We start from the raw sequence: 12,354 nt of genomic DNA on the forward strand, positions 1-12,354 counted from the left end.
ATTTAATGACATTATGGATCACTCTCTCATTGATAAGCAATACACAAACACACACTACTGAGCTGTTAAAGGCAACAGATGGCTACTTTGCCTGATTGACTATAATCATTAATCATTCATCCCGCGGCACTCATGCATTATCTCGAGCCTCCACGTTTTCAGGGTGGCAACCGAGGCAACGCTCTCTCGATCTGCGATCTCATTGGCTAGCCACACGCTCGTCACTCCCCCATCCGTCGGAAGTGCGTTCTCCTCCTGCGTCTCCCTACAGTCTGAACCCGCCTGCGAGCTCGCGCTCTCGGCCTCTTCGTCGCGCGTTTGCTCGGTTTGTCAGGCAGAAGCACGGGCTTGGTGGATCGGAGATCTGGCCTCGGATTATGCTGCCATTCCAACCGACCAGAAGGATGTGGGATTCAGCGGCTCTCCTGCTTTTAAAAATCCAACCTCAGGAACGAACACGTCTGTGTTTTATTCGCCAGGGCTGAGCGTATGTGGGACAGTAGCGAGTCTAACAGCTTTAAAAGCCTTCAGACAAAAGACGGCTGCGAAGTAATATTCACCAAAAAAAAAAAAAAAAAGCGTAAGTACTTCAGTTTGCGGTGTCCGCGCTCTGCATTACAATGCGCCGTGCTTCGCGTATTCTAACGCGTTATTTCTATCCGCTTTTATGCGTGATTTAATGTAACGGAACGCGAGTGATGTCACCGCTGCTTTTGCATGTTTCCCCTCTGCGAATGTTACAATGTAACATTCCAAAAGACTCCAGTGTGTGAGTCTCTCTCTCTCTCCCTTCCACGTTGCTCACTCACTCGATACCTGCTCGTCACTTAAAATCCTGAAATTAAAATCACCACAAACATATCACACGTTTGATATGAGTGTTAAGTATCTGTCTGTGTTCAATGATATAAGCGTTGTGACGCTATTTTTGCTGTTATGCTCTGATAGACAGTAGGCTATACATTACTGTAGCTTTTGCAATTATATTCTCAACTGACCTCTTCGTACAAAAATACAAACAAACGAAGCTACTGAATCTACTTCGTAGCAGTCAAACGGCTCAGTTTCTTATCATTGTCAGCTGCATGTTGTTTGCGGCTAATTGATATAACTTTGGTCCTAGTTATGCTAGTTAAAACGTGTCTAGTCCACCATCAAGATATTGTTGAAAATTATGCGTGAGGGAAAGTGTAAACTTTTTACTTTTCCCCACATTATTACAATAATTTTAAATGCTTGTTGTGACATTATTATTATTATTATTATTTTAAGTACAGATTCTCCATGTATTCACCTCAGAAATGGGGGTGATGTGAGTTTTTACATGATTGTTTCCTAAAATTGTGCAATTGCCCAGTTGTTTGGCACTCTGAATTCGCAGAATATTTAAGTTGGTAAGGTTACGTCACAGGATACGCTCTTGCCCCAAGTCATTCCACCTCTTTGTCTCTGAAAGTAATGTTCCACAAATAACTATTCTTTACTTTTTTCCTTGGTTTTTTTTTTTTTTTCTCCTTTTGAAAGAAAACACACTTCCGCCCCTTAATGCTGTCCAAAAGCCAGGCCACTCATCTGGACCCCATGAGAATAGGCGTGTCGAACTGAGAGAAATTGCAGAGGATATTTTCTGGGTTTAATATGAGGCTGCTTAACAGCGGTAGTCTAACTTTGTCCAATTTTTCTCTTTAGGGTGAAGCACTTAGGTGTAGTTTAGCTGCTACTTCAGAAGGTCGTTATAGTGGATAAACAGATCATAATACACACATAATCTATGCTTTAATAATATATTTTTATTGCTAAACTGTAATAGTTTAAATTTTAAATGTTGTGCATTTTAATAGTTTAAATGTGCAAGATTACCTATTACATTTTCAGCATACAATTTTAGCACCATGTACATTTCTAATTTTTTCTCAGTTTGAAGCAAAGTTGGACTGCATTTAGTTATGCAAGATAATTAAAGACACTGGTCAGTTTCATGTGTTGATTAATACAGTTCTGCAGCAACGCTTAATTTTTTTTCTGTTATTATACTGTTTATTTGTGTTGTCATGTCTGTAGTTTCAAACTCTTTCTTTTCTCAATCTTACTCATGTACTGCTTTCTAACTCTTGCTACACATTGCAATACATTCAAGAAATCCATGTATGATTTATTATTTCCAAGGCAATATTAGCATAAATAATCAATAGAAGCTTATGAGTCACTTCTTTAGAATGCCTTAGTCTCCTTTTGTGAAAAAATAAGTACACACTACACAGGATAGAGGTAGATGAGCTGCTGAGCTCATGACACTCATTCACAATGGCACTTCATCCACATACTCATGACCTACACCGCCAAATTGAAGTGCCTTTATGCAAGAGAGCTACACGAGGAGTTTCACATCCCAAACTGCTGGTCTGATAATGACATGTGCTTGAGCTCTGGCCTTGTTAATTTTGGGGAACTCTCTTGCTTTTCTGCATTTTCTCCTCCAAGAGAGTTGGATCAGAGCAGTTTTTGAGAGAAGACAAACTGTCCCTATTTGACCGTCTAATTAGGAGTCTGAAGAAAAGGCTTCTGAAGAGAACTTACAAAAGACATGCACAGTCACAGAAGTGAGAGTTATCCAACTGTTCTCATTATGTTTCATCTCTGCACTCATTTATTAGCAGAAAGAATGGCAAGAACGAAAAAAACAATTTGTTTGCTGAGGATGCATTGACTTGTAGTGTATCTGTAACGGAGGCCAGTGAGTGGTGCTGTGCGGGTAAATAGTTCACCCCCAAAAAATTGTGGTCTCGGGCCATCCAAAATATAGTTTTTTTTTTCATCCCAACAGATTTGGAGAAATGTATTAAATTCCATCACTTGCTTATCAATGGATTCTCTGTAGTGAATGGGGTGCCTTCGGAATAGGAGTCCAAACTGATTATAAAAACATCACAATAATCCACAAGTAATTCACACAGTTCCAGTCCATCAATTAATGGCTTGTTTGTATGAAAGAAATCAATCATTAAGGCATTTTTACTTTAAATCCTCTTTTTTCGGCCAAGAGTCCATAATCCATAACACCTCACCAGTGAAAAAAGTCCATCCCTTGTTGTCCTCTCACATCAAAATCCACCCACATATTTGTTTAGACTCTTTTTGCATGTAAATGGTGCTTGATTTGTGCATATTTCTCCTGATTCAGGCGAGATGACTTTTTCACTGGGGAAAGCAGTATTATGGATAGATGACAGAATTTACTGTCTAAAGTTAAAAATGTGTTCTTGGTGGAATTATTTCTTACAAATATGCAACTTTTCATTTCACAAGATGTTAATTGATGGACTATAGTCATGTGGACTACTTGTAGATTATTGTGATGTTTTTATCAGCTGTCTTAAATATGTTTCTGATGGCACCCATTCACTGCAGATGATCCATCGGTGAGCAAGTGATGTAATGCTAAAGAAAAAAAAAATACGGAGAAAGAAAATTAAACAACATGAGGGTGAGTAAATGATGAAAAAAAAGTTGAAAAAACTCATTCTCAGAAATGTTCTTCAAAAAGTTACTTCACCTTTGTTGTCCCAGGAACATTTTGGACAGAATAACCGCTCTGTGCATTCATTCTTGGAAGTCAAAACGGTTTGTTTTTGTGAAAGTGATTTGCATAGTCAAGAAAAAATTATGCCAACTCCCATGGAAAAAAAACCCAAGGCTGATGCATGTTATATTGCAGTGCATTAGATATCTATTTGGAGTCTGAAAGGGGAGATTGAGCAAAAAAAAAAAAAGCGTGTGAAAAAATAAAAGATTCCATGTCTCATCATGTCATATATTTGAAGTGTTATATGAATGTTACTCTGCAGGTGCAACGTTGTTTTTTTGGCTGGCAATCAGCTACAGTAAATGTGTAAATGTTGATTTAATGTGTGTTTGCCAAAGATCAACTTCTCAGCACTTAAACATTTAATGAAACCTTTAGTATTGTTGCTGGAATGAAACTGGATAATTGGGTGGCTTAGAGCATTGGTGCTTGAAGCTCTAGATCATTGGATGGGTTCAGTCCAAAGCCCTATCTCAGTGTGTCAGTGTTTATTATGTAACTCTCTGCATAACATCTCGCTGCTCTTTCCTGGCATATTTCAAGTCATTTACAATTTCAGAAAGGCTTAGCTTGTACCAGATAGTTTAAATTTGATGTCTTTGATATGTTACAAAAAATCAAACATGTTGAAACATTATGATACGCAATAGGTTTAATTAACTTTTGTAGGCTCTGTGATTTATTTTCTTTTTTATTTTATTTTGTGCATTTGTCCTGTTGATACATTTTGTGTTGCTACATTCCATCTAACGACGAGTGTTGGTATGATTTGGATATGAGAATAATGTCCCATACAATCCAGCCTGTCCAGAACTTTTTGGAGTTGCTGGAAGATTTTTTGTAAGCTTATGAGATTGCCTGTTCAAATATTAAGTTCTCCTTTTAAATAATATGTATTATCCTGGCATTAGACTAGTCAGCCATATATTTTGCTCTGTGAAGATGATACATTTGGTCTTCTCTTATAATGGGGTGATCTGAGCTTGATCTACCGGTGGCCTCAATTTAGCATAATTTGTGCAGTGCAACCACAGTGTTTTAAACAAGATCAGCACTTTTTCTTCCTGAAAAAGGGAACAGAAACCACCCCTCAGACAGAATTTTTCTTGTCGGTCTGCATGTTCTCTGGCTGTGCTCCCCCTATCCATTCTTTACCTCTCTGTTGTGCATTTTGAGTGTGTCTGCTGCCATGACAGTGAAAGTTCTTGGTCAGGTCCAGACTGGCTCAGTAATACAGTACATACCAGCAGATCAGCTGGGAGCAGATCCCTCAGTTCATTTATAGCCATGGCCTTGTGTAGATGCATGTCTGCCTGACAACTCTCTGCTAACTGTACCACTCCTGCACCCAACCAACATATACATGCTCTTTGTGTCCAAAAAGATGCAAGCATTTTTTGTTTCACATTCCATTTTGTCAAACTACCATCTTAACATCGCCCTAAAATTAACAAACATCTAACAAAGGGATCTCCAACCATACTCCTGGAGATCTACTGACATGCAGATTTCAGTTACAACAATGATCCAGCACACCTGTCTGTGATTTATCAAGAAGCCGTGAACAGACTGATTAGTTGCTTCAGGTTTGTTTGATATGTGGATAGTAGCTCTTCAGGAGCAGGGTTGGAGACCCCTGGTCTAACATTTCTTATCCATTATACACCAAGATAATCACAAGTCTCTGATTTATGAACAACAAAAAGATTCTAATCTCTAATTATTTGTTTCCCTGATAGGTTGTTGTCTCCATTCTATGGAGAAAGTGAGCAAGATGTGGGGTAACCTCAGGAGTCGATGCCAAGCCCTCTTCCACAACGATGGCTCAGAGTCCCATCTGTGTAGCCAGGATTTAGATTGTGTCCACCGTGTTGTGGACTTGGGCAGGGGAACACATGCAGAACCCTATGAAACTAGGTCTTTCACACCCTCACGCACCGTCTCACCACTCCCGTTGGTTCCTGGAGGACGTAGAGCCCATAACTGTGTGTCAGATATTCCCCAGATAGTAGAAATCTCCATTGACAAAGAGAGCGAGGATGCACGGAGGGGTCCCCTTGTCCGTAGGGACTCCTACTCACGTCACGCTCCCTGGGGAGGTAAAAAGAAGCATTCTTGCTCAACTAAAACACAAAGTTCACTTGAGGCTGACAGGCGAACAGGGCGCTCAAGGGGAAGTACAGCTAGGAGGGAGCGTCGCTATGGAGTTAGCTCTATCCAAGAGATTAATGATTCTGTAGGAGCTGGCAGCAGTGGGCGCAGCCTTAGCACCCGTTCTCTACGACAACGACTTAGGGAAACCGTAGGCTTGTGCCTTCCTCTCCCCACACAGCATCGCTCTCAGTCAGCCAAAGGCCAGGTCTCCTCCAAACGTAAGATCCACCTTACTGAACTCATGCTCGAAACATGCCCTTTCCCACCCGGTTCAGATCTGGCCAACAAGTGGCACCTAATTAAGCAACATACTGCGCCAGTAAGCCCTCATTCCTCAACTGCTCTTTTAGATGCATTTGATTCGGCACATCCATCCCCTGAGGACGAGGAGGAGAGGCTGCGTGAACGGCGTAGACTTAGCATAGAGGAAGGAGTGGATCCCCCTCCAAATGCACAGATCCATACGCTGGAAGCAACTTCACAAAACTCTTCCCTATATAAACTGGGACCAAAGATGGCTCCTGGTGTTGCGGAAGGACTTGGTGAGGGCAGAAGTCTGGGGAAAGTCTCCTCTATTTCTGGGGGCTTATCGGGGATTGCCCCACAGGTTGCAGCGAGTATGGCAGTGCCATCCCACACTGTTGACTGTGACTCTGAGGAGGACTCAACTACTCTTTGCTTACAGACACGGAGGCCCAAGCAGAGGCATGCTTCTGGGGACACTCACTGCTCCAGACAGCCAGGGCCTTGGAAGGTCCACACGCAGATTGACTATATTCATTGTTTGGTGCCCGACCTACAGGCCATAACTGCTCTTCCTTGTTATTGGGGGGTGATGGACCGGTACCAAGCAGAAGCACTGCTGGACGGACGACCAGAGGGCACCTTCCTGTTACGTGATTCTGCTCAGGAGGACTACTTGTTTTCCGTTAGCTTTCGACGTTACAATCGTTCACTGCATGCTCGCATTGAACAATGGAATCACAACTTTAGCTTTGATGCACATGACCCCTGTGTCTTCCACTCTTCCACAGTAACAGGGCTGCTGGAGCACTATAAAGACCCCAGTGCCTGTATGTTCTTTGAGCCCCTGCTCACTGCTCCCTTACACCGGACTTTCCCTTTCAGCCTTCAGCATCTGGCACGAGCTGCCATCTGCAGACACACCACCTACGATGGCATTGGTGCCCTGCCACTGCCTCCAACCATGCAGGACTTCCTGAAGGAGTATCACTACAAACAGAAAGTCCGTGTCCGCTGGCTAGAGAGAGAGCCACCACTCAAGGTCAAATGAGGTCTGGCTCTGTGCCCAAGAGAGGCAGGATTGTGGGCAAGAGCTTTGCCGCCAGAGGAGTATGTGGCTCATATTATCCATCACATAGCTGGCTTTAGATACACAGCAACATAGGATGTTATGAACTTTCAGCAGTTTTTTCCCTGTTAATACTACACATGGAATCCATACAAATGTTTCCGTGCAGTACATTATGTCAAGCTAGCTTAAACGCTGAAGTGTCAAGCATGCCAGGAATGAGATGGTCTTATTCTCTCTAATCTTTTCCAATGAACTTATCCTTTGGATCTCCACCATCCTGCCCGCATGCCCTTTTCATTCTGTCTTCTAGTGTTTTACACTATTTTGAATAGTAAAACTGGGTGTTGTCACATTAACCAGCCTCTTTTGTCAGGCAAATGGATCAACAGAATCTTAGTCCACTGATTAAAATATATTCAAGGAATCTTGTAAGTCTTCATACCTGAAATATCTGCTACTTCTAATAATTTGATGTTAAATATCTAGTCACATAAACCATATGCCTATTTGCTAAGTCATGGCTAATCGATCAGCAATACCTTCAAGATACTTTACAGTGACCTCCTACAAGTGTCAAGTTCCCTGAAGCAGCACTTGTTAAGCCTTGTGTACATGGACAAAATCACAGTTCGATACACGCACCTCTCAGCACTAAGCATGCTTTATTTTTAAAATCGAGGCAGACAGAAATGAAAGACATGAACTAATTGCAAGGAGGAGGGAGCACAGTGTACAATGATGTGATAGGGAGGACAGATTATTTAAAACTAGGCCCTCATGTAGTGTCATCCCAGCATAATCCTTTTAAACAATCTATTTTACAATTTTCTATTTTTTATCAGTGACAGTCTAAAATGACATATGGCACTTTAATTGTTGTTTGTGTTCCGCACAATGACTTATAGACTAAAGTTAATGAATATAAACAGATTGTTTTGTTTGTTTGTTTTGGACCTTATTCATAGTATGTCAATTTATCCCCCATATTCTTAGCATAAGTCACCCAAAGTTTATGTAAGTGTCAAGTGTATCTTACATTGCCTGTGCACATGGTTTGTACTCGAGGCTAATATTGTTTAAAATGCAACAGCCAAAAGTGGACAGAGAAAGTCCCCTTTAAAACTTGTATAAATACCCCCAAGATTGTTGTCCCATAAGATATTGTTGGAAACCAGACAGATGTCATCACTGCGTATATATTTAATGTTTACTGGATTGATGTCTAGTAATGTTATAAAGTGTGATTGGTTCCATTTAAAATGTTGCACTTGTATTCATTATGAAGCATGCGGCTATGCTTCTTTTACTATTTTTGTGTGCACTAGGGATTGAGATTCCCTCAACACTAAAGATATAGTTATAAAATTCTATACTTTTGATGTGCTCGGTCTTAGATGAATTTATTAGATGATTAAAGTAAACAAATTCACGCTAATATGTTTAATATCAGATGTTCAGTATTGCAATGGTAGACTTTCAAGGTCCAAGCAAATTTCAGACCATGCATAATAATATGTAAAACTGGTACAATTTGCAGTATTTGGGTGTTTGATTATCAGCGACCAAAGGTGTGCATCTCTAGGTTGTTATTGTGAATGAGAAATCTTCCACTATGCCTTTTGATTATTTATATTGAGCTCAATGACTTAAACATAGTGTCTGGCAGAGACACTATTTTGAAGCCATTTATTTGAACTGCAATTAAATCCACATTTAAACTCTTTTAAAATACACCTCGGTTGTCACTGAAAGGAAGTCATTTTGTTAATTTTAGACATTTTTTTTACTCCGTTTTTCCCGCTTGAATGACCTGAATAAATACGCAAAACAACCATCTTAATTTCTTTCAACCTGCACACTGTATGCTCTGTATACAGGCTCACGTTATGTCAACTGTGTAGTGATAAATGTCAGATGATGTCATCTGCTTTCGAGACTTCAGCTTTGAGAATAATATGCCTTTCATTGAATTTACAGACAAAATAGGAGCGCTTTGTCACAGCAGGCAGTTTCACTATCTCTCCTCGATCCATACATGTGGTGTAAAAAACAAAAACAAAAAAGACCTAGCCTGGTTTTATTTGGTTTGCCTGGGTTAGGCTGGTAGGGCAGATAGACCAATTGAAGACCAGCTTAATCTGGTTTAAAAAGTTTTTTTTTTTAAGTTTTTTATTTTACAACTATTATGTGTAGACCATTTTTTGTTTTCAATGTTTTAAAAAAGTACCATGGTTTTTAAGATATGGTAACATGGTAATCCCATGGGATTTGGACATGTTCCATCAAAGTGCCATATTTTTAGAACATGTACTTTTATGATATCACTGTAAACTGGTACTACCGTACTTTTTTTTTTTTTTTTTTTTTTGAAATGCACATAACGCTAACCCAAGGAAATGTTTCCCCTATAGCAAAATCTCAACGATGCTGAAGGCATTCAGCAGAAATTCGTAAAGTTCTTTGCCGTTTCAGGAATGAGTTCAGATGATTTAAGCTGTTGCATTTATGACAAAGCCTCAGTTTCAAGGGTACTGGTTTGAGTGCTGTTGAACGCTTAGTGATAGCCTAGCCAAATTCTTTGTAGTTTTATTATTATTATTATTATTTTTTTTAACACTGAAGCATACTTATGCAGTCATTTGGGACTTTGTAGGCCACTGAACAGTGAGCGACTCTCTCCTGGCAGAGTTACACCCTGCCCTGCCTTACAGGCACTAATCACAGGCTAAATTTAATGTGCTAGCCTCTAAATTTACCACCTGCTAAAAGGACCACTCTGTGTTTCTTGATGGGTGCTATGAAAATAGACGAGAGGGACTTTTTGCTCTAATTTTTCCTCTTCCTACCCAGTCTGACCACATTTATCACCCTCTTTCTTGGATATGTAGTGCTGAAAGCAGTGAGCGTGTTGTTTATCTAGTCTGGATACTAGCTAAAGTTAGCATTAGCAAGAAGCTAACACACACACAGTGCTCCATTGAGGAAAATTGAGTGCTGCAAGGAATTGGGGCAGTGGTTATTTAGTTAATAGAAAGTATTACGAGGGAAGTAACACACAAAACTAATCCAACACAGTGTTCTCCAGTAACTCAGGCCTGGTTTATTGTATTCAAAATAATGCCAATAAAATGGTAACAGTGGGACTGCAAAAGTCAACAAAGATTACAGTGAGGAGTCTTGTTTTGAGACTTCTATGAGTTGTGTCTTGTGTTTATGGCCTGGGGATGCTTTGTCTTTGTTTTCATGGTTATTTTGAAACCGCTTCTCTATATGGAGGAGTTTAATGTTCTTTCTGCCCATTTTCCCCATGGGAAATTTCTTATGTCAGCCACCGTAGCACATACTAACCACATGACCATGTCAAATACACCCTGCTTGCAAACTAGCCAGTGGAAAAACAGTTTGATACATGCACGCATACTCATGTACCCATATTTGTTAAATATTGAGATTTATTAAAGAGTGGACTTCATTTTACAGACTGTGGCAGAACAGCGATTGATCTTGAACTTACTAATCCTTCTATTTAGATCATAACTCTTTTTAGCTGTACTTTAGTGCCAACGTGTAAAGCTCTGGGGCCTCATTTATGAAAAATGCAAATAAAAGTCCTAAACATTGAGTTTTCATCTGTCCATATTCACTGCAATACATTTCTGATATTCCTAAATATCATTTATTTACGTATTAAGTCAGTTATAAAATTTACACTTAAAAATCTCCAGAAAATGTAAATCTGCAAACAAGCTTTTCACTTATTTACATAATAGAACGCTTCTGTGACAGTTTTAGCCTTTGTAAATCCCAAGTTGTTCCTACGTAGGATCAAATCCATGGACTTTAGGATTAAAACTGAACTTACATGGGTTTTATAAATGAGGCCTCGGATCTTTTTGACTTTGGTGCCAAAATATGTTGCGAAAGGAGTTGAATAGTTTTATGCAAGCAAAGTTGCATTTAACAAATTTTTATTTTTACATAAACTGTATCTCTAATACACATTGAGTGTGATGTAACCATGGTTGCAATTTTATGTCACTTTAATGCTCTATGTGCACGCTTGAATATGGGCACTGTGGTGACAGGGCTTGACGATGATGGGGGCTAATGGTTGGCATTCTGCCTCCTCGACTGCCTTATACATTCTGACCAATCACAACAGCCTTCTCAGCTGCCACAGACTAACCCATCTCTAATCCTACAGTATATCACCAAATATTGTTCTCTGTTACCTTCGATCTTCTACTCATTTTACAAACTAATATCTGGATGAAAGCTGTGTTATTAGAAAACAAAGATGTGTAACGTTTTAGTTTTAGTTTTGTTTGTCCTCTGAATATTTTCTTCGACTGTTGTTTTATTCTTTGCAGAACTTGTCATTGTTACAGCCAATGCACTTGTAGATGTCACTCTTGGTGCTTTGTGAATGCTTTGTTGTCTTAATATTATTAATAAAATATTGAGTGTATTCCATGCAGTAAATAGATATGATCACGAATTGGTTTCTTTCATCTGGTCATTTTGTTGGTTTCATACTTCATTTGTCACTTTGTGATATTTTCTTTCCCAGGCTTACCATAAAGTCAACGTTGACTCTAATGTATGTTACTGACCTTTTTGTGCACAGTTCAGCAGTGAATGTCATTGTGAAGAAATACAATTATTCTAATCAGGATCAACCTCTAAAACGATTCTCCATATTGATGACATCACCAGGCCCGCTTATTTTTTAACTACTTCTCCACAAACAAACATTTCACTATCCAATCAATTCTGCTGAATGAATTCGCATCCTACTATTTATGTACTGTATAGTTGTTGTTTCATTCACATTTTAGAAGCAAAATGGTACACAAAGGTGGTTTCGTATTGACTTCAGTAACCAAAATCTTATTCCATCATAACAGAATTTCATATGAGCTGGACTGAGTTTAGCCTGGAGGTCAGCCGTATTATTTGTCCTTTTGAAATGAAATATAAATAGCATCTAGGTTATCAGTTACACATTACCCACCCAAAGCTTGTGAATAATTGATCGTATCCTTTGGAGCAGAGGATTGAGCAGAAGAAGACAGGCAATTTATGTTTACTTTATCGAAAATGGCATGATTCAGTGCTCGGACACTGCCGGACCATCAATAAAAACTGATCTTTGAAAACAACACTTTCTCAATTTCTGCTCTTTATAGCACAGTGCGTGCACAGATCGAGTTCTATCCGGCGGACTCGGTTTATTCTCATTTTCTCCTCTTTGGTGAACGCGATACGGTCAATGGAGGTGAATGCCTCATTTCTCCGCACA

General features: G+C 39.6%; 1 protein-coding gene across 1 annotated transcript; it reads left to right on the forward strand.

Moving 5' to 3' along the window:
- The first annotated feature begins 240 nt into the window (after nt 1–240).
- On the forward strand, nt 241–11,550 carry LOC127970264 (suppressor of cytokine signaling 5-like). Its single transcript, XM_052572675.1, has 2 exons — nt 241–580; nt 5,323–11,550. Exons 1-2 carry the CDS (start codon nt 490–492, stop codon nt 7,029–7,031), a joined length of 1,800 nt encoding a protein of 599 aa, XP_052428635.1. The 5' UTR covers nt 241–489; the 3' UTR covers nt 7,032–11,550.
- Nucleotides 11,551–12,354: the final 804 nt, after the last annotated feature.

The sequence above is a fragment of the Carassius gibelio genome, chromosome B13 (genome assembly GCF_023724105.1).
Source record: "Carassius gibelio isolate Cgi1373 ecotype wild population from Czech Republic chromosome B13, carGib1.2-hapl.c, whole genome shotgun sequence".
In the NCBI taxonomy this organism is placed as follows: domain Eukaryota; kingdom Metazoa; phylum Chordata; class Actinopteri; order Cypriniformes; family Cyprinidae; genus Carassius; species Carassius gibelio.

Bases quoted from the DNA above. Each gene is read 5' to 3' on its own strand.
- LOC127970264 (XM_052572675.1), top strand. From the start codon at position 490: ATGTGGGACAGTAGCGAGTCTAACAGCTTTAAAAGCCTTCAGACAAAA. The intron at 581-5,322 runs GTAAGTACTTCA...TTTCCCTGATAG, and splicing joins CAAAAAAAAAAAAAAAAAGC to GTTGTTGTCTCCATTCTATG.